The sequence below is a fragment of the Kogia breviceps genome, chromosome 2 (genome assembly GCF_026419965.1).
Source record: "Kogia breviceps isolate mKogBre1 chromosome 2, mKogBre1 haplotype 1, whole genome shotgun sequence".
In the NCBI taxonomy this organism is placed as follows: domain Eukaryota; kingdom Metazoa; phylum Chordata; class Mammalia; order Artiodactyla; family Physeteridae; genus Kogia; species Kogia breviceps.
Window position 1 is genome coordinate 47,216,891 of NC_081311.1, and position 20,223 is coordinate 47,237,113.

At 57.5% G+C, this 20,223-nt stretch overlaps 2 protein-coding genes across 2 annotated transcripts in view; both read right to left on the reverse strand.

Annotated features, from left to right (window-relative positions):
- The window catches only part of CHAT (choline O-acetyltransferase), a 50,124-nt gene extending 37,282 nt beyond the window's left edge, over positions 1–12,842 (reverse strand). The window contains exons 1-6 of the mRNA XM_059052498.1: positions 12,806–12,842; positions 10,539–10,641; positions 6,974–7,165; positions 6,141–6,259; positions 4,567–4,620; positions 438–618 (exon numbers count right to left, since the gene is read on the reverse strand). Of these exons, the coding sequence (XP_058908481.1) occupies positions 438–618; positions 4,567–4,620; positions 6,141–6,259; positions 6,974–7,165; positions 10,539–10,604 (612 nt within the window). The 5' untranslated portion in view covers positions 10,605–10,641; positions 12,806–12,842. The remainder of the gene's footprint in view (positions 1–437; positions 619–4,566; positions 4,621–6,140; positions 6,260–6,973; positions 7,166–10,538; positions 10,642–12,805) is intronic.
- Positions 12,843–14,980: 2,138 nt separating this feature from the next.
- On the reverse strand, positions 14,981–16,567 carry SLC18A3 (solute carrier family 18 member A3). The gene has a single exon (XM_059053490.1). It carries the CDS (start codon positions 16,565–16,567, stop codon positions 14,981–14,983), a length of 1,587 nt encoding a protein of 528 aa, XP_058909473.1.
- Between the last annotated feature and the right edge of the window lie 3,656 nt (positions 16,568–20,223).

Consider the following 20,223-nt stretch of genomic DNA (forward strand, 5'->3'; position numbering starts at 1 on the left):
CGGAAGTGCCAAGCCCACGGTCTGGACATGGAAGTCCTGACAGTCAGTCTGGAAGCTGTCCGTCTGTCTGTATGTGGTCTCCAGGAAGGCCACGGCCTGGGTGACTGCATGTGGAAGGGCTAAGGACATGGCTGGGTCTCATGAACGACTCTCAGTCCATCCAGGGGGTTCTTTGAACCTGACGTGGCTGGTCAGGCCTGAAATGGGAACCCACTGAAGGCATTCTCAACTGATGACTCTCCTCGTCCTTAAAATTCAACCAGCGGAGAGAAATGGGACTGACCAGGAATCAAGACACCCCACTTTGGGGCCACCCTGCCCCAGCTCACCGTGTGACCCCGGGAGGGCTTTGAACACCCTTGGAGAAGCAGGGATGGATGAGCACACGTGCGCCCCTCCCCAAGCCTGAGAGGCTGCAGCAGCAAGGAGCCGCCTACCTGGTTGCAGCAGGCCACAATGACGTGTTCAGGCTCCGGCATGACACTGCTCTTCTGGGCCACCAGCATGTCCTGGGTGCGGCCGGGGAGCCGGTAGGAGGAGAAGAGCCCGTAGTATTGCTTCATACAGAGCTGCTGCCCTGACAGCTGGCCCTTGGCACAGTCAGTGGGGATGGAGTGGCTGGAGGGGAGGGAGGGAAGGGAGGCAGGGAATCAGAGTTGATTCTACTCTAACCCGTTTAGGCAAAGTGGAGCAGAAACACCAGAACTGCATGACCATGGCTGTCAAAGAGCTCGATTTGCCACTTTCTACAGTAGTGGAGTGGCCTGTGGAGCCCCTCGGAGTGTTCTCCGGCCTCCGTTAGCCTCACTCGCCCCAGCCTCATGCACTACATGTGCACAGTTGCGGATCTGGCCATTTCAGCCCTCTGGGCCTTTGCTTCTCCTGCTCTGCTTGGCACACCTTCACCCTCACTCCTGCTCTCAACTAACGTATTTAGAAAACTCCCTCTACTCTTTGTAGAGGCTACTCCTTCATCACCTCTTCTAGAAACCTCCTCTGAGTTCAAGGTGGAAAGTTCTCTTTCTCCTGTGGTCTCAGAGTGTCTCATGTACTTTCTTCCTTCCTTTTTTTTTTCCTCCTCCTCCTCCTTCTTTCTCACTCTCTCTCTTTCCCTGTCTTTCCTCCCCCTCTCCCCACCTTCTGCCTTCCCCTCCTTTTCCTCTTCCTCTTCCTCCTTTTTCTTCTCTCTCTTTCTGTCTCTTTCTCCCCTCCCTCCTTCCCTTCCTTCCTTCTTTCCTTTCTTCCTTCCCTCCTTCCTCCTTCCTTCCTTCCATCCTTTCAGCCAACAAGTGTGACAGAGCACTTTCCGGGCCCAGGCACCAGGATCTGGGCATATAGCTGCAAACAAGACCTGAGTTTCCTGTTCTAACGGGGAGCAGGTCTAGGGTACGTAGTGGGGCAAAGACAGCAAGCAGGTAGTGAGAAAAGGTGATGAGACAGTAACTGGGGGGCCAGAAGGAGTGACCAGGGACAGCCTCACTGTGGACCAGACCTGTGAGCTGAGCCCTCCCTGCTGCTCCAACTGTGCGTGTCGGACTGAACTGTAATACCAGCTCACGACAGGGTGAGTGTGGGACTCCAGAAGGAGCTTTCAGAAACTTGTAACATGTTGACAGAGGACGTTTGTGTGTGTTGAATCTAATGATAAAACAAATGGTGTCGTATTTTGTACCTTTGGGCCATTTTTCTGCTAATTCGTTTCTGTGGTGTTTTACAAACACTTTACTAAATTAAAAGAATATATTGGCCCTTCACCATAGATCATTTGAGGAAAATTCGTCCAAGGTGAAAGGAAGCCAGTGCATTGAAACTGAGTAAAGAGGTGGTCAGAGAGGTGGGGAGACTTGTGAGTCTCCTTGGCAGTGGAAAGGTGGTACCGTTTCATTCTTGGGGGCAGTAAAAGCCCCAGAAGGTGAGAGCTTTCAGAGTCAGGAGTTGATCTGTTTTGCTTTTGTAATGGCCCTGGTTTTGTGTGGAGAATGCGTGGAAGTGGGTCAAAGGAAGAACCAGGAAGGAGGCTGTGGGCTGCTTGGAAGGTGATGGGCCTGGGGAGGGTGGTGGGAGGAGGGGAAGGGAGGCATGGGAATGGGTTCTGGAGAGAGAGTGATGCACCTGCACTTAGACTAGATGAGCAGGCGAGGGAGAAAGACACCTCAGGTGATTTCTAGGGTCCTGGATTCACCACTGGGGGTGTGTGGTGTGTTTACTGAGATGGTAGGACAAGGTGAGGGTCCAGCTGGGGTGTGGCGAGGGACCCCAAAGGCCCACTGGGGATGACTCAGCTTGCAATGACCAGGAGGCACCCTGGTGGGGACGTCGGGGGGGGGGTCAGATTATGGAGTATGGGGCTCATGGGGACCGATAACAGCTGTGTTTTGTGCTGTTGATGTGTCTGTCTTGCCAAACGGTCTGAGAACCTTTTTTTTTTTTTTTTTGCGGTATGCGGGCCTCTCACTGTTGTGGCCTCTCCCGTTGCGGAGCACAGACTCCGGACGCACAGGCTCCGCGGCCATGGCTCACGGGCTTAGTTGCTCCGCGGCATGTGGGATCTTCCCGGACCAGGGCACGAACCCGTGTCTCCTGCATCCGCAGGCGGATTCTCAACCACTGCGCCACCAGGGAAGCCCTCTGAGAACCTTTTGAAGACAGGGATGGGGTCTTATTTCCCTTCACCTTCCCAACATCAATTTGCAAAGTGAGCAAATGAATAAATGAGTACATGAAGCGTCTAAAACAGGCTCTTGGGCAATGGCATAAATTTCCAGCCTTATGACATTAACGATGATCAGATGTGGGAACCCTCACGTGGATATGTATGGGTATGCATGTCTGTGTGAGTGTGCCCACGTGCACGCACACAAGTGCACGCACACACACGTGGGAGTTTGGAGTCTGGACTGTTAGCGATGGAAGGGTACAAGGTCGTGGGTGGTGCCCTTCCTCCTCTGCTGTCCAGCTGGACAAGGTAAGGGATGAAGCTCTCTGAAATCAGAGAGTCAGAGTGTCAGCAGCACTGAGTTCTGGGGGATGGCAGAGCTCTCCCAGCGAGGAAGAGAGACACCAAAAAAACACCACGAGTAACAGTAGCCGGAAGGTCTGGTGACCCAGCGAGGGAATGGTACGGTGTGGAGTGAGCAGACAGAAGTCTAGGAGTGTTTGGTTCAGAAATGCATGGAGAGCCTGCTGTGTGCCTAACTTAGGGCTGAAAGCTTTTTTTTTTTTTTTTTTTTTTTTTTTTGTGGTACGCGGGCCTCTCACTGTTGTGGCCTCTCTGGTTGCGGAGCACAGGCTCCGGATGCGCAGGCCCAGCGGCCACGGCCCCACGGGCCCAGCCGCTCCGCGGCATGTGGGATCTTCCCGGACCGGGGCACGAACCCGTGTCCCTTGCATCGGCAGGCGGACTCTCAACCACTGCGCCACCAGGGAAGCCCGGGCTGAAAGCTTTGAAGGCGTCATTTCATAGGACAGTTGCAGAAGCCCCAAGAGGCTGCTACTATTATTATTTCCATTTGACAGACAGGGGTATATAGCTAGGAGTGATTACTCACCCAAGATCGACACGTCCTGTGTTGTGGGTGTCAGAATTCAGACTCAGGTCTGCTGACCCCAGGGCCCAAGCCCTGAGCTACACTGCACTTTGGGTCTGGGGGCCTGTCCCCGCCTCTCCAGAGGAAACAGCCCTACCGTGGAGGGGCTGCAGGTCTAAGCCTCCCCCACAAGTCTCGGTAAGACTGGGTTGGATCAAGTTAAAAAGAAAGTGAAGCTTGCCCCTGTGCCTTCCTCAGTCTGCTACCTCCTGGCTGTGTGACCACAGACAAGGCCCTTAACCTCTCTGAGCCTCAGCTTCCTCATCTGTGCAATGGACATTGCTTTGGACACTTCTCTCTTTCCAGCATCTGACGCTCTTATATTTCCTGCCTCTGGGGACTCTGAGACCCTCTCACGGGGTCCCCCACGCCCCCTCACTCTCTCTGCTGCTCCTGGGCACCTGGTGCTTGGCTGGAAAAGAGACTTTCCTCCTAAAATCAGTGACGATCCACTGTGCTTATGCAGCTCTCTCCATCTGTCAGGACACTTTTGGGTCCACTGAGTCAGCTCACCCATTTCTCAAGCTTGATGGGGTTGAGGAAACAGGCTCAGAGTGGGGAGCCCATTCCTTTCAAGTAGTGAGTAACAAGGCTGAACTCACCATCACCGCGCTCCAACAACTTTTCCTTCCCCACCTTTTGATATGCTCTCTATATTCCTGACACACTGAATCATGGCATGTGTATATATAAGATGTATGGAGGGAGGGGGGCATGTTAAAGAGATCAAGGAGGTATCGTGCTTACCCCGGGCAAAGTAACCATTCATGGCTCGGCCAGCTGGGGTAAAGGTCATTCTGATCCTCAGGAAGTTCAGGGGGGTTGTTTGCTCTGTGATGGGAGCCCAGAACACAGAGCTGGAAAAAGGCAAGTTCTCTGCCCTCTGGGAGCTCCTTGGCTAGTGTGGTAGGGAGACAAATGGGTCAACAGACTGTGCCAGAACAGGGTACTACCCTTCTCAGGCTGGGCTCTGTCCTACCTGTCCAGCAGGGCCTTGTAGCTGAGCACACCAGAGATGAGGTTGGCTGCAAACCTGCAGAGAGAGATGAGGCCTTAGTTTTTCCTCTCCAGGGCCCAGGCTCCCTCCCTCCCTCCATCCTTCAGCTCCCTTCCTCCCTCCCTCCCTTCTTCCTTCATTCCTTCTTACTTCTTCTCTCTCCACCTCCCTCTGACCCTTCCTCCCACCTCCTCTCTGTCTCTCCCAAACTCATGGACCACCTACCAGATGTCTGGCCTTGATGGTACACTAATCATGTGGGGTTCCTGCTGCCCTGCCCCTACCCCCGCCCCCCGTGCTGTCGGTCCTTCACAAACCCTTGGATTAAAAATGGTCCTGAGGAGAGAACTGGGGGGGAGGAGAGGAAACTGGAAGGTGAATGAAGAGGAGGAGGAGGAGGGAGAGGAAGCCAGGAGAGGCCACAGAGCAGGCAAGAGGGGGTTGGACAGTCAGGGATGGGCTTCTTCCAGGTGAAGGCCTGTGCTGGGGCTGGACTGGGCCAAAACCCCGGGGTTCTGGGAAATCCAATCTCCCGGGGAAAATCAGTCATTTGGTCCCCTTAGTGCTAATGAAAAGGAAAGTGGGTGCTGGCGTGGGGAAAAAAGGCACCAGACAACCTTACCACGGGACCCTGTCATCTTAACGGCCCATGGATGATGAGCCTGGCTTAATTGCATAAGGAGGAAAACACCTCCTTCGATGCAATTTTGAGAACTGTTTCCGGAAGTTGTTCATCCATCCACACACTCTGCCCAGGGAAGGCCTGGCTGCAGGGGAAGGGGGAAGACTGCCCCTCGGCCAGCAGGTTGGTCGGGCTGGTCTTGGTGAAGAAGGAGGGGGACAGGGGTCTTCCAGCATAGTTGAACCCTGCTCAGAGGCTGAGGTGGGCCCTGTCTCTTGCTGTTTTTTCTCCTCCCTCTGAACTGTCCCCATTTGGGTCTTGAGGCCAGAGACCTGGGTTTGGCTCTGAGAGACTCCGGCAGGGACACCCTTCCTCCCGACCCGACCCTGTGTAAACGGCCCCTCCATTGTCATCAGTGGGCCCAGAGGCCGTTCCAGGGGCTCAGTGAGCTCTGAAATTGCAGCAGATGGCAGAGACTCTGGTGGTGGCTGGCGGGAAGAAACCATTTCCACTCTCTCAGAGCCTCTGTCCAGAGCTGGGGGCTGCAGGGCAGCAGAGGCCCTCTGAGATAGCCTGGGGCCGTGGGTCCCAGTAAGAAGCTCCAGCCTCAAGCGCTGGCAGGATCAGAGGCTACAGGCTTCCTCCCAGGGCCTCAACCAGGCCCAGACTGCCATGGGGACACCTGGGGGCCCGTGACCTCCCCACCCCACCCCAAATAGATACATTCTGAGGCAGACCCTGTGTTTGTTACCCATGTGCCGCTTGCCTAACCTCCTTCTGACCCCGTGGCCTAGATGCCACTGTCTCAGGGCCATTCGGCCTCAGAAAGCTCAGCCGAGGCACGAGTTTCAACCTCTCCTTCCTGGTGCTGGTGCCAGGCCCCCTCCTCCAGGCAGACTCCCAAGCTGTGAGCCCAGGAGCACGGGGTCCTCACCTTAGCTGGTCACTGGTATCTTGGAAGTGCTGCCGGGCAAAGATAACAGCTGGGCTGGAGTTGACAGGCAGGGCCAGTCGGTTATTGAGATACATGTCATTCAGCCAGTACTCAGACACCTGCCAGGGAGGGTGGGGAAGGGTGCCATTACCCCCAATGGCCACACACATCTCGCCTGTGGAGCGCACCAGTCCCATCCCGGCAGCCCCAAGGGAAAATGGGGGCCCTTCACTAGATCATGTACTTTTTTCATTCATTCATTCATTCCACAAACATACGCTGAGCCCCACTTATGGACTAGGGCCTGTGTGCTCCCCGTCTACCACGCCTGTCCTTCAGCTTTGTCCCATACTATCTCCTTTCTTCCATCGCAGTGTTCATCCTGGCTGTTTACTGCTTCATCCATGTCCCCTGCTCATTCTTATGAGCGTCTCATTCCTGCCTTTCACCCCTCTCTGCTCCCCTGACCTCACGCTATCCTCTGCTGTCCCCATCCGTGTTACTCACCTGTCCCCCCATTTCTGTCCCCCATCTGCCCCCATCTCTGTCTCTGTCTGTCCCCCATCCTTATCCCCACCTGTCCTCCATCTCTGTCCCTGTCTCTCTGTCCCCACCTGTCCCCTCTCTGTCTCCATCCCCATCTCCCATCCCAATCTTGTCTGTCCTTCACCCTTGCTCCTTACCATCTCTCTGTTGTCTCCCCCATGCCTGTCCCTCCATCTGCCCCATCTTTGTCACCTACCTGCCCCTCATCCAAATCCCTCTGTCTCCATGACTGCTTTCTGCCCCCTGCCCCATGGGTTCCTTGTTTGCCCCCTCCCAGCTGCTCTTACCCAGTTGGCTGTCTTCTCCTGCCGTTCCAGGAGCTTCTGCTGCAGGGTCTCACCGAGGCCACCAGGAGCCCCAAACTGCTGCACGATGGCCTGGCTCCTCCTGAATTGCTCCTCAGGCACCAGGTGCTGCATGCACCGCAGGTAGGTGGCCAGGGTCTGCTGCAGCGGGGGCACGGGGAGTTTGGGCAGCCCCTGGAAGAGAAGGTTCACAGGCTTTGGTTCCTCTTCTCATGTGTGGCTCATGCCTGTCCCCAGATGGATCCCGTGTGTCTATTTCGATCTGCCCCATCTTTGTTCCCTATGCTGGGACTCATCTCTTTCCAGGGCTCAGCTCAGCAGAATTGTGAACTTACGAATCTCCTGTTAGCTTTCTCCCACACCCCAGACTGGCCTCTAGGAGGGGACAAAGTGCAGAGGAAAAGACCTTCATGCTGACACCAGACAGACATGGGTTCATATCCCGACTCTGCTGCTGACCATCTGTGTGATCTTGAGCAAATCGCCCTTACCTCTGTGCCTCAGTTTCCTACCCTGTAAAACAGAAGTAATAACCTCTATCTCTCATAAGATCAAAGAGATCACGAATATGAAAGTGCCTATAAACCATAAAGAATGAGTGTAAGATGAAACGGTCCTGTTATTGATATTGACTGCTGGCCACTCTTAATTTAGGACTTGTTCCCAGCTGGGGCTCCACAATCCAATTGATCTCTGGACCCAAAGGGTGTGACTCTAATGGAGAGATTTGGACAGTTGAAAGGTGGTGTGAGGTATAGTTCACTGTTTGCCCTAATGACCAGAATTCTGCATGATATTTCCTGGGAAGATGATTCATGCGCTGGGCTCCTTATTAAATCCCTCCCAGGGCTTCCCTGGTGGCGCAGTGGTTGAGGGTCTGCCTGCCGATGCAGGGGACGCGGGTTCGTGCCCCGGTCCGGGAGGATCCCACATGGGCCGTGGCCGCTGGGCCTGCGCGTCCGGAGCCTGTGCTCCGCAATGGGAGAGGCCACGACAGTGAGAGGCCCGCGTACTGCAAAAAAAGAAAAAAATAAATAAATCCCTCCCAGTTATGAAACACAGGGAGGGGCATTTAGCTCCATGTGGGTATGGGGTGCAGGTAGGGGGGAATGCATTGGAAATTTTTCCACTCTTAATCTCTCCAAGCTTCAGCTTCCTCATTCGTAAGATATAAATAACAATTCTTATGTGAGAGGGGCACAGAGAGAATTAAATAAGAGAAACAACTGGCCCCAATTAGGCACATCATAAAACGTTATGCTATTACTATCCTTACCCCTCCAGATGGATTCCTAAGAGAAAACCCATAATACCTGGGGGCCCCCAAAGTGTCTCAAGAATCGAAGTAGAACTTCCCACCCATATCCTCCTGATCTGGGCTTCTCAGTTTACGAGCTCTGTCACCCTGGGATCTTGTGTGTGTTCAACAGTGTTATGGCTTAGCCTGGGAAGGAATTTTTGTCCCATTTTCAGATGAGGAAACTGAGGACCAGAGGGTGAAGAGGTGAGTCCAAAGTCATCCAGCCATTCCATGGCAGAGCCAGGACCTGAAATCAGTCCCCGCTCCCCACCACCGACAGCCCTTCTGTTTCTTCCTCCTTGGTTGTTCTCTCCCTTGCCCTTTTCCATCCATCCTTTCCCTTCTTCCTCACTTAGCTGGTCACAATCAGAAAGCAGGACTTTTCATACTACTACTTAAACTTTACAAAGCTGGCAGATGGTGGGCTGCCTTCTTTTCAGGGGTTTCTCCTCTGTGGGGTGGTGGGGTCAGTGAATTTCCACCCCGGCCAGGCTGTGGAGTGAAGGGGGTCCATTGAATGCTTACCTGTGCTCTGCTCCTGCTGCTGCAGGGACTGAAGCGGGCCCCCACCCCCATCCCTGGGAGCTCTGGGCAGGCAGGCCCCAAGTGTGAGTGAGCCGAGCTTGTGCGCTGATGAGGGAAGGGGCTCTGCCTGTCTGAGCCTGTCTCTAGAGTTCACTGCCCTAGGGGGAGGGAGGGGGGTGTCAGTGCCAACTGGGGGAGGGACGGGGGTGTCAGTGCCAACTACAGGCGGCTCCTGCCCTGGGGAACCCTTGAGGACGGGTAGGGTAGCATTCCAGGTTGCTCAGCGCACTCCCAGAGAGCCAGGTCCAGCCTCCCCACCAAGCTGCTCTAGTTCCCTCTTCCTTCTCTTGGGGTCTTGGGGGTCTGCGTGGTGGGTGAGTGGGGAAGCATCTACAGAAAGCGCAGTCCAGCTGGTGGCTTGGCCAAGAGTGCCAGCAGATCTGGCTAGAGCCCCTGCTAGAAACAGGCTACCGTCTTCGGAGCTCTGACAGTGACTCAGTCTGGGTCATGGGGAATCAGTGATGGGTAAGAAGGAGTAAAGCAGGAAATCTCTGCTCAGATGTCTCAGCCCCTTGGGGCTCTTCCCAGACTCTCGTGGGCTTCTGGCCTTGCCTGGGTACAGAGGCAGGGACTTGTACAAATGAGGGTCTTTGGGCCCTGGGGTCTTAGATCCATAAACATTTCTGGGCAATTTATGTGAGCCAGGGCTCACATTTCTGGTCTGGACTCAGGGACAATGGAGATACAGAGCCTGCTCTCAAGGCAGCCACAGTCCAAAGGGAGGGACGTGCCACGGACCAGAGGCAACAACAGAGGTGTTTGTCAGGTTGTTTGTCAGGACAATGTGGTGAGCAACTTCATGAGGAGAAGCCAGAAAGTTCAGATCAGGTTTTCAAATGAAGCCCTGGGGTTAGGGTTGGGGTAAAGAGGTGTCAAGAAGACAGGAACCGGGCTTCCCTGGTGGCGCAGAGGTTGCGAGTCCGCCTGCCAATGCAGGGGACACGGGTTTGTGCCCTGTTCCGGGAAGATCCCACATGCCGCGGAGCAGCTGGGCCCGTGAGCCATGGCCTCTGAGCCTGCGCGTCCGGAGCCTGTGCTCCGCAACGGGAGAGGCCACAACAGTGAGAGGCCCGCGTAACGCAAAAAAAAAAAAAAAAAAAAAAAGACAGGAACCGCCCTGTGCAACAGCCTGAAGGTCAGAGGTGTTGCTCTATCACTCTGGAAGGTGGGTTGAGTATGATGGGCAAGGAGGATGCCTGCCCAGGGAAGGGTGGCATTGTCTCAAACCAGTGGGGAAGACGGCGCTGAAGGCTCCAGGGCTGACAGCAGCTGGAGTTGGGTTGTGACAAGGCTTAGAGTAGGGAATTCAGCCTCATCCTAAGGCAGTTCCACTGGGCTCACAGCCATTGGAGGAGGAACTTGGAGAGAGGGGAGGCTCTGAGAGAAAAGAGAGTGCCTGGCTCAGATCAGGGGCTCTCCCTGGCCTTGGAGGTTAGGAAGTGTGGCTGTCAGCATTCCCTCAGTATTCCCTGACGCCACTCCCAGCCCCTCCAGGCCTCCCCAGGCTCCTCAGCAAACTTGGGGCAGGGCTGCAGCCTGGGCCTCCTGCCCAGGAGAGCACAGGGCTAGGGGCCAGGCAAGAGTTGGAGGTCAGTCCCACTCAGGACTGTTCTGGAAGCAAGAGTTTGTGAGTGGGAAGAGAGGGATCCAAACGTCACTTACAGGCTCCTCCTCACTGCAGGGACTTTTTGTTGCCATCTTAGGGGGCGTTTTTTCGAGGATGGGCATCTTGGTGACTCCTGATTGGGGAAGCAGAGGTGTGGACCTGGGGACCAAGAAGCAGAGAGGCATCAATACAACAGTCACCTAGACCGGACCCTTCACTTCCCATAGCCTGGCACCCTGCCCCTGCCCTGTGAGGAGGCCAGAGCTGGGCACTAGTGTTCACAGCCCTCTTTGTGGGCCTGGTCCCAAACTCCTGACCTCCAGACCAGTCCACACACTGACAACAGTGTCCTCTCTGACTCCAAATAGGAGAGGGTGGGGCCTGAAATGAGTCTCCAATTGGCACCTGCTCCACAAAAATGCTGTCATCCAGCCTCAACTGACCACCCCAGAGCAGCGTGGGAGAGAGCAGGGCTGGGTTTGCTCGTTTCAGATCCATGAGGGGTCACTGGCAGAGCACTTGCATTGTTCCTGCCTAGGACCCGATAGATATGTGCTTTGCAGATAAAATCTCTCTTTCCCACTAGACTGTGAGCTTCTCCAGGGCAAGACTACACCTGCCGTGTTCAGTGCTTCACCTCTGGGCCGTAGCCCTGTGCCTGGCATGGAGTAAAATCAGTGTTGGGTAGCTGAGGACAAGGAATGCATGTGCACATGAATGAATACAAGGTCCTCTAAGGCTCTGGTCTCCAGGAGACACTCTAGGCTTACCGGAGACTGGCCCGTGGCCAAGGCAGGAAGGACCCTGCTGGATGGGCTGTGATTTAGGCAGTCTCCGGTCGGCTGGCTCCCAGTGTAGGTGGCATGAGAATGCTGAGGGAGATGGTACAGGGAAGTTAGGCAGCCCAGGCCCCTGGGGCCCCCTGAATAGGCCTGTAAGGAGGTAGATTAATTCTGAAGGTACAGTAGAAGTGAGCCAGGCCAAGAGGGGCAAAAGCCAGTTTTTAAGGCTAGTGGGGCCCAACCTCTACTCTCAGGGCTCAACCTCTATCCCTAAGCGTAAGCCTGCATAAGCATAAGCACCCACCCATGGTTTCCACTCATCCATCCCCTATTCTCTCCCAAGAGCCTAAAGCTAAGACTTAGCCCATTCTGCCCGCAGGCAGACACAGTGGGAGAGGTGGGTTGGGTGCAAGGCACAGCTGACCCTAAGACACTGCATCCAGAAAGATAGATAATCCCGGCCCAGGGGTGGAGGAGCCTGGGGTTGCCTGGTAGCACTGGGCAGAGAATGTAGAGTCCTTGCGGGCACTGTGCCACAGCACTCGGGACTAGGTGGTCCCTAGACCGGTGAGCGCCCTGTAGCATAGGGGCTGCCGCTACCCACTGCAAAGCAGAAGCAACAGCATCCAGATGAGAGTCGACCCCAGCACCATGGGAGTTTTGAGGGGGCGAGTAGGGCAAGGGCAAGGTAGTAAGGGCCCTACAGACAATGCAGCCAATGCCTCCTCTTGCTCTGGCCCCCAGCCAGCCCCTAGCGGGAAGATACTAGTCAAGCCTCAGAGACCCCATGTCTCGGAGAGGCACAGGAGATTGAAGTAGGATGGTTTCATGGGTGCCAAATGGGAGGGCCTTGTTCAAGCCGGCCAGCTGATCTTCCTCACTGGCCCTTGGGCTGGCGCCTAAAGGGTGTATTTGTGTCGGTATCTTTCTACGTCAGTTTGGTGCCCTCCACTCCACACTCCCACCAGCCTGGCTTCTGAAGCCTGCCTGGAGGGGTCTCTGCTTTGCTCTGGAAGCCGAAGCCCAGCTCAGCCCGGGCACCACAGGCTGCCCGCGTGCTCCAGGGCTTCCCTGCCACCCGGCTTACACTTGCCACTTGCGCCCACCCTTGCACCCCATCTCCGGCCTCCGCGAGAGAGTCGGAGAGAGGCAGGTGCATGCCAGCACTTCAGGGGGTTGGAGTGAGACCTGCAGACCCTCCAACTGGGCACGGAAAGTGCAGACCTTGGCACTTAGCAGATGGGGGTTCAGAAGTGTGGACACACACGTGAAGCCGCGAAGCTGACAGTCAAGCCTGTCCAAGCCCTTTCCCCCAACTTCGCACCATCCAGCTCCCCGTCCCCCTGACCCCACCCTGGGTGGAGAAACACCAGAGCCACAGAATCCAGCACTCTCCTGGCTGTCCCCCGACGGCCGCTGCCCTTCGGGACTCGGAGGACTCCGCGGGTTCTGGGGCCTCCCGGCCCCGGCGCGGTCCCTGGACGGAGCCTCCCTCCCTCCCGGCTCCCCGCGCTGTGCTCCGCCAGTCCAGCCCTACTCACCTGCTCTTCTCGCCTCCGCTGCCTCGGCCGCCGCTGCACCGCACCCAGCAGATCTAGGGGCTAGAATGTGAGTCGGAAGGGATTCGGGGGCGCGTCAGCAGTGTGGGGGTGGGGGTCACCGCCTCAATCGGTGGCAGAGCCTCCGACGTCGCCGGGTCCCCAGGCCTCGCGACTGGCTGCGAGCGAGCCGGCCGCGCCAGTCGCCTCCCCTCTTTCCTCCTGTTCCTCCTCCCTCCCCTTTCTCCCTTTTCCTCCCTCCCCCGCAGCCCCACCCCTACCTCTCACCCTCTCCATCCTTTGTCCCCCCCGCCGCCCCGCCCCACCACTCCGCCGCCTTCCGGGATCCCACCTCCCGGCCCCCATCCCGTGCTCGGACGGCTTCCCGGACGATCTCTAGCAAAGGCAGCAGAATCCAGGCCCGAGATGCGGGGTGCAGAACGTGACCCCGCCCGTGCGCATCACCCTCAGCTCAGCCTTCCCCAGTCCCTGCGCTCCCCTAACCCCTTTATCCTAGCCTTGGCTGCCTCTGCAGAACCCTGCGGAGGGTTGGGTCTGGATAAATCTGTGCCCTCCCCACTGTCTAGGGCAGGCTCAAACCTTATTACAACTCCTTTTACAATATAATAATAATAACAATAATAAATAAAAACAACCTGTTTGTCGATCACTGCAGGTCCTTTTCTATTCCCACTCATCCCGGCTGGCACTAGGGGAATATGCAGGATACAGACCTGGGGATGCTTAGAGGCACGCAGCCAGAGGCAGACATTCCTCCCAGACAATGCATCCCCCCCCCCCCCATCCCATACAGATCCTTACACACGCACACACACAGACAGACTCACAAAGAGAGACCCTGCTCAGACAGACACACACACAGAGCTGGACACACAGAGTCAGAACAGACGTGCACACACGAGCAGTACAGACCCCCACAGACGTTGTCTAATACACAGGCGTACCCCAACACAGCGACCTCTCCATGCCGGTATCCGAGGACTCTGCAGCCCTCAGGAGGCCGCAGGTTGCAGGACTGGGAGTGGTGCACACACGCTGGTCTAGGACTCTGGGGACCCCCACTCAAGGTGGGGAGACTTCTCTGACAGCCCTGGGTGCTTGCTTGCACTCAGGACCGGGTAGGGTGGGGTTGCTATCAGCTCTCACACTATCATTCTCTCCAGCCCTGACTCAAGCCCGCATAGCTGGGACACAGCGGTCACATCGACAACTGTTCCTCCACTCCTCGTAGGATAGAGTCCAGCAGTCTAACGAACACACACACATCACACACACGCGTCTCGAGAAATCAAGCCCTTAAAGATGCGGCCGGTTTTTTTTCAGCTGCCCATAACAGTTCCACCAATATTCCCTTTCGGAGACTGGACGGGACAGGTTGCCAGGCTCGAAGGGAAGGGAAGCTTGGGCGCCTAAGAGCTCTGTCTTAGACTCAGGGTGTGTCCTCAAGGGGCGGGACCAGCGCTTCCGGAGGGAGCGGGTCCTCAGGCTCCCCCGGGCGGCGCCCTGGGGCGCTGCGCTAGGCCTGGGTGAGGGAGGGGCTGTCGCGGGCTGAGGCCGGCCTAGGCACCAGGGTGTTTGTGGGTGGGAGCCCTTGTTGAGTTTGCTTCTTTCGTATCTCCTTTTCCGGGTAGCGAAAGAGCAACAGGCTTCCTGCGTGCTCGCTGGACTGAGACCTGGATTTGGGTTAGACCCAGCTCACCCTCCCATTCTGCCCTGGCCCCTTGCCCGGCCGCCCACCCCATCAGTAAAGAGACTCGGTCTCGTACAGATATAGTTTATTGATTCGGCCCGGAGGCACCGCGGCGCAGCGGGCCAAGTTGGCACTGGGAGGAACGGAAGGAAGGACAGAGGCACGGCTCTACATCGGGGAGCCCCGAGGTGGCGACCCGCGCGCCTCTTCGTCTTTGCCAGGAGCACATCAGTTCACGTGCCTCGGTGCTCCACGCCCCATTGGTGGAAAGGGAGGAGGACACATAAAGGGTCATAGAGAGGGGACTCCGGCAGGGGAAATCAAGACAGAGGAGGGGCTGGGGTACTCGCTGGAGGAGGCGGGACCTGAGCCTGAGCTGGCCAGTGTGCTCACAGAGCAGCCACCTTGACCCGGGGGTGGGAGTGGGGTGGGGAGTGGGTGGGTGGCGTGGAGGAGAAGCGGGGCTGCTAGCTGCGGGTGTAGTAGTCGTAGTCGTCCTCGCATGCGTCAAAGGGGCCTGGCGGGCTGCGAGGCGCGCCTTCCCGGTCGGACAGAGGGCGCTCCCGCAGGCGCACAGCATCGTATAGACCCTGCGGTGGCTCATCCAGCAGCACATCGCGCTCGGAGCGAGAACGCTTCAGGCGGCCCACGTTGCGCAGCAGCAGCAGGACGGGCGCATACAGCAGGTTGGCCAGGCCCATAACAAGGCTAAGCTGCTCAAAGCCAAGCGAGTGCACGATGTGGCCCGCCACTATGGGCCCGAGCGCATAGGCCACGCAATAGGATATATCGGCAATGGCGTAGACGCTGCCATAGACCGAGACGTGGCGCACGTCCACAAGAAAGGCGAGCGTGGGCAGCAGCGCCGTGTCCACCAGCGCAATGCCGAAGCAGAGGCCGCAGAGCGAGACCACCAGTGGTGCGAAGGAGCGGCAGGCGGGCACCAAGCACGAGCTGGCGCCTATCACTGCCAGCCCGAAGGCGCCGTACAGCCACTGCAGGTGGGGGTAGCGCGCTGCCAGTCGCACTGTGAGGTACACGCCTAACACGTGCGGCACGAAGGCCGGCAGCCAGGCTATGCCTGCGTCCCACTCGGACGCCGCCATCGTGTGCTCCATCCACGTGGCGATGGTGGGCTCGAGAAAGGCGAGGGGGATGTTGCAAGTGGTGAGCGCGCCTGCCACCACGGCGATGTAGGGGTCCAGCATGAGGCGGTGGATAGGCGTGCCCACTGGCAGGTTGGCCCGCGCCCGCGCCGCGGCGGAGAAGGGCTTGGCCACGACCAGCAGCAACAGGGCGTCGATCAGCGAAACCATGGCGAGCACCAGAAAGGGCGCGGTCTTGCCCACGAACTTGTGGAGGAACCCTCCGAAGGGCGGCGCCACTAGGCTCCCGAAGCTGATGAAGGCCAGCGCCAAGCCCAGGGCACGACTGCGCTCCGGCTCCTCGGGATACTTGTCGGCGATCATGGCAATGCCAGACGTGTCCGCGAAGGCCGAGCCGAGGCCCTGCAGGCTGCGCGCGGCGAAAAGCGTCGCGTAGTCCTCCGCGAAGGCAAACATCACTGTAGAGGCGAACAGTACGCCCAGGCCCATAAGCAGCGGCAAGTCATAGCTCATGCGGTCGATGAAGGTCCCGCTCAAGGGGTTCACCAGCAGCTGCAGGATGGCCTTGGAGGCAAACAGTACCCCGATCTTCACGTCCTCGTTGTCGGTGGGGTTTTGGGGCTGCGCGGTAGACCTGGCCGGCATCGTGGCCGTCGAGGACTCCGAGGTGTTGACCGTGTCGGCACTGGCGTTGGCCGGAGTGGGCGGCGGCAGGGTGGTCACGCACACTTTGGAAGTCAGGGTAGGCTTCTCGCTGGCCGAGTGCACGTAGTAGGGAACGATGGGCACGATGACCATGTACAGCATGTTGTCCAGGAACAGCGCCACGCACACGATGACCAGCACCAGGCGCCGCTGCCGCCGGGGATCTTGCAGCGCCGCGCCCACCGCCTCCGACAGCTTGCTGGCTGCCGCCGGGGCCTGACCCGCCGGCGCCTCGGGTTCCATCACCCGCACCCCGCCGCTCTTCCGAGGACGCTTCGGCCGGGGGCGGGCGCGCGCGCCCTGCAGTGCAGAGATCAGGGCGCGGAACTTCGGGGGACCCTGCTCGCCGGGAAAGGCAAGGACCCTGTCCGGCGAGGCGCCGCCGCTGTCCGGAACCGAGCCTGGGACCCGCCGCCGCTGGGCTCAGGGGCGGTCAGGAAAGGCGGCCGTGCCAAGGCGCCGGGGCCGGAGACTGAGCGCTCTGAGGCTCGGGCGCGCCGGGAGCTACCCCCGCAGCGCTGAGAGGCCGCCTGAGCAGGCCGAGGGGCATGCTGCTGCCGCCCGCCCGCCGGCTCGCTCGCCCCGCCGCTCTCCCCTCCCCTCGCGTCGGCTCTTGCCTCCTCCGCCGCCGCCTACTCTTTTTTTTCTTTTACACTCGGGGCTGTGACGCGGCGAGTCTCGGCCCCCGAGTGGTGCCCGGGCCACTTGCGTCGCTCATGCTAATGCGACGTCGGCGGGGCGGGGGCTGGGGGCGGGGCGCTGCCGGGAGGGGGTCCTCTCCCCAGATGCGCCAAGGCTGGAAGCCCCAGAAAGGGGTCTCGGTGCGGAAAGTGTCCTGGCCAAGCCCCTGAGGATGGGTGCGCCGCGCGACAAGCGGGTTCTCCGCCCCCCGCAGTTCTAGGACTCGTGGGGTCCGCGCCCGCTCTTCTCCCCGCGGAAAGGGGCACACAGCGGCCGCTTTCCCCCGGCCCCGCGGGAGAAGGGGGCGCTAGGGGCTCCAGATCTCCGCCTTAGCCTGTATCTCAGCGAGCAGCGGGTAAGGAGTCCCCGAGGTGAGCCGCGGCTACGTCCATCTGTTCTTGCAGCTGGAATGTGGGGCGGTGACTGGAGGGGCGCCGACGACAGATCCCTCAACCCTTTCTCTGGCCCCGCCCCCTGGCCCCTTCCACGCCGGGGAGGGGAGGCGCAGACTGCTGGACTGGGTTCCGACCGACCGGCCCTTCGGGAGAATGTCACAGCAGAGAACTCCTGACTGTGAGCATCTGGGGATTGAGGGGAGAAGTCGCTTCGTCCCCACCCAGGGCCCCCAATATCAGTTCTGCCCCGCCTACCCTATCGCTTTCCCCACCTCCTTCTCCTAACCAGTGCGCCCCCTTTCCGTTTTAACTGTCCGGATCCGGCAGCTCCGCCTCTTCTCCCTTCCCGCCTCCTCACGCCCTCCCCGTTCTAACTCCTCCCAGGCAGTCTTCGCACTACACCAAGCCCTCCCTCCGCTCCTGCGAGGTCCCGCCCCCTTCCCAACCCCACCCCCACCTCCAATCTCCAGAGCTGCCTCCAAGTCCCGGGTGGGCTCAGGGAGTGATGTGGCAGGGGTCTACGCCTGGAGCTGTAAGAGACCCCGCGTGGGCGCCGAAACCATTTCCTGGGCAGGATCCAGCAGCTTTGCTCTCAGCAGAGGCTCAAGGGGGGCTCACCTTAAGAGGGCCACACCCGCTGAGACGCCCCGTTCTCAGAAGACAAGGTGAGCCGCCCTGGCTTTGCGCTGGGCCTAATGTGTCCCCAGCGTTGACCATGGATGGCACATCGAGTCCATGTTCTGGTCTGCGGACTGGCCGGAGACAGGCTCTGAGGCAGTGGAGGCTGGGAGATTTGTGCTGTTGAGATTACAGTTTGTCTCTTTCTTCCAGAGTCAGAGAGGATTCTTCCCATCCTTCTGGCCTCAAAAGCAAACTACCATTAAATACGGCTTCTTCCTTTATGGTGCTCCCCACCCCGAAGGAGGCATCCTGATACAGTGGAAAGAACTTGGGCTTTAGAGGCAGAGGACTGAGATGGCTCCTGGCTCTGCCACCTACTAGTTAGGGCGCTTGGGAGGAAGGGGGGGGAATCACTTCACCTCTCTATCCCTCAGTTTCTTTATCTGTAAAATGGATAATAGTACCCACTGCTTAGGGTGCCTGGCACACAGTAAGAGCAATGTAAGTGGCTGCTTAGATTATTATTATCATCTGTAAGATGTGTTGTTTTATCTTCATTTTACAGTTGTGGGTCTTGTAAAGAGCAGATAAAAGTTTCAGGGGTACTCTGGCCTCCTGGCTAGCCCCTCTGGTTAAGCAGGTATTATCATTCCAGGCTGTGTCTTGGCTGCTGAGAGGCCCAGAAGGCATTGGAAAGTTGGCTTCTGTCCTTGAAATAGCTGTCAGATGAGGTGATGGAGACCAGCATGCCAGGGTGAGAGGCAGCAGCCTTGCCACCCATTGCCCGATCTCTCCACCCACCCAGACACCTCAGGGAAGGAGAAGAAACTCTTCCACTTAAGGAGTTGCCAATAACTGCTCTGAAGTGGCCAAACTGTCCTCTGACTGAGGGAGGGAAAAAGTTCAAGTATGGGGGCAGGCCTGGCTCTGGATAACCTTGGGCAAGTCACAGCTTCTCTCTGGGCTCCAGCCTTGGTCTCTGTTAAGTAAGGGGTTAGGGGATTCCTAACTCACTGCAGCCCTCAGCAGGAAATGGATGCTGTAGAAGGGCTCTGTTGGGTGAGATAATTATTTTAAATTTTATTTGAAGGCCGTTAGTCAGTACACTCCCTCTCCAGCTCATTGCAGTCTTTCTCCAGCTGGTTTCACAAATTTACATCACCTGCCTCGCTCTCTGGTCTTTTGAGTTGGAGACCTCTGGTCCCTTCTGACTCTCCCATTATGAGGCTTTTAAAGGGACAGTCTTCCAACCTACTGAGCAATTGTTATTTGTGCATATGTTGTTTTCCTTATCTGATTTGAAAAAGGGGGGTTGGAATTTAAGGCAGAAGTTTTCTGTCTCGTGGCTAAAGAACAGTAGAATCTTAGAGAAGAGAAACTTTCCCAGGATCTTCAAGATGCAGATCCCTTCTTCCAGCTCTCTGGCCCACAGAATTCATGGCTGTTCCTGAGCATGAAGGTAAGTTATCTCTGGGCTCAGGCCTAATTATCCAATCCTCTGTTCCCCTATGGCAGGAAACAGGTTCATTTATTAAGCACATCTCTGTGCCAGAGGTGTTGTGTGTGCTGCTTTATTTAATTCTCACTCAATCCTGGTTCAGTGTAGGTGCGATTTCCCCTGTCTTATTGATGAGGAAGTTGGGCATGGAGAAGCTGGGTCACTTGCCTGAGATTCCAGCAGTAGAGCCTAAATTTAAACCCAGGCCATGGGGACCAGTCTTGTTGTCCTCATGCTGCTTCCCTATTCCTTGTGCCTCATCATGCCCCTGCTGCTCTTTGTGCAAGGTGACCACACCCTCCCTGGCAGTGCCAAGGAGAGGGGCAGATGAAGATTCATGGAAGGAAAAGAGGCCAGGAGGGACTGATGCCTCCCTCCAAAGCAGCAGCCCTCCACACAAAACTCCCCCAGGACATCCCCCCCAAAACACACACACACACCCTCCCTGGCAGTGCCAAGGAGAGGGGCAGATGAAGATTCATGGAAGGAAAAGAGGCCAGGAGGGACTGATGCCTCCCTCCAAAGCAGCAGCCCTCCACACAAAACTCCCCCAGGACATCCCCCCCAAAACACACACACACACACACACACACACACACACACACAAGACTTCACCCAGGCAGGCCGGCAGGCAGGTGAGAAGGAAGGAAGGAAGGAAGGAAGGAAGGAAGGAAGGAAGGAAAGAAGGAAGGAAGGAAGGAAGG

Bases quoted from the DNA above. Each gene is read 5' to 3' on its own strand.
- SLC18A3 (XM_059053490.1), bottom strand. From the start codon at position 16,567: ATGGAACCCGAGGCGCCGGCGGGTCAGGCCCCGGCGGCAGCCAGCAAG.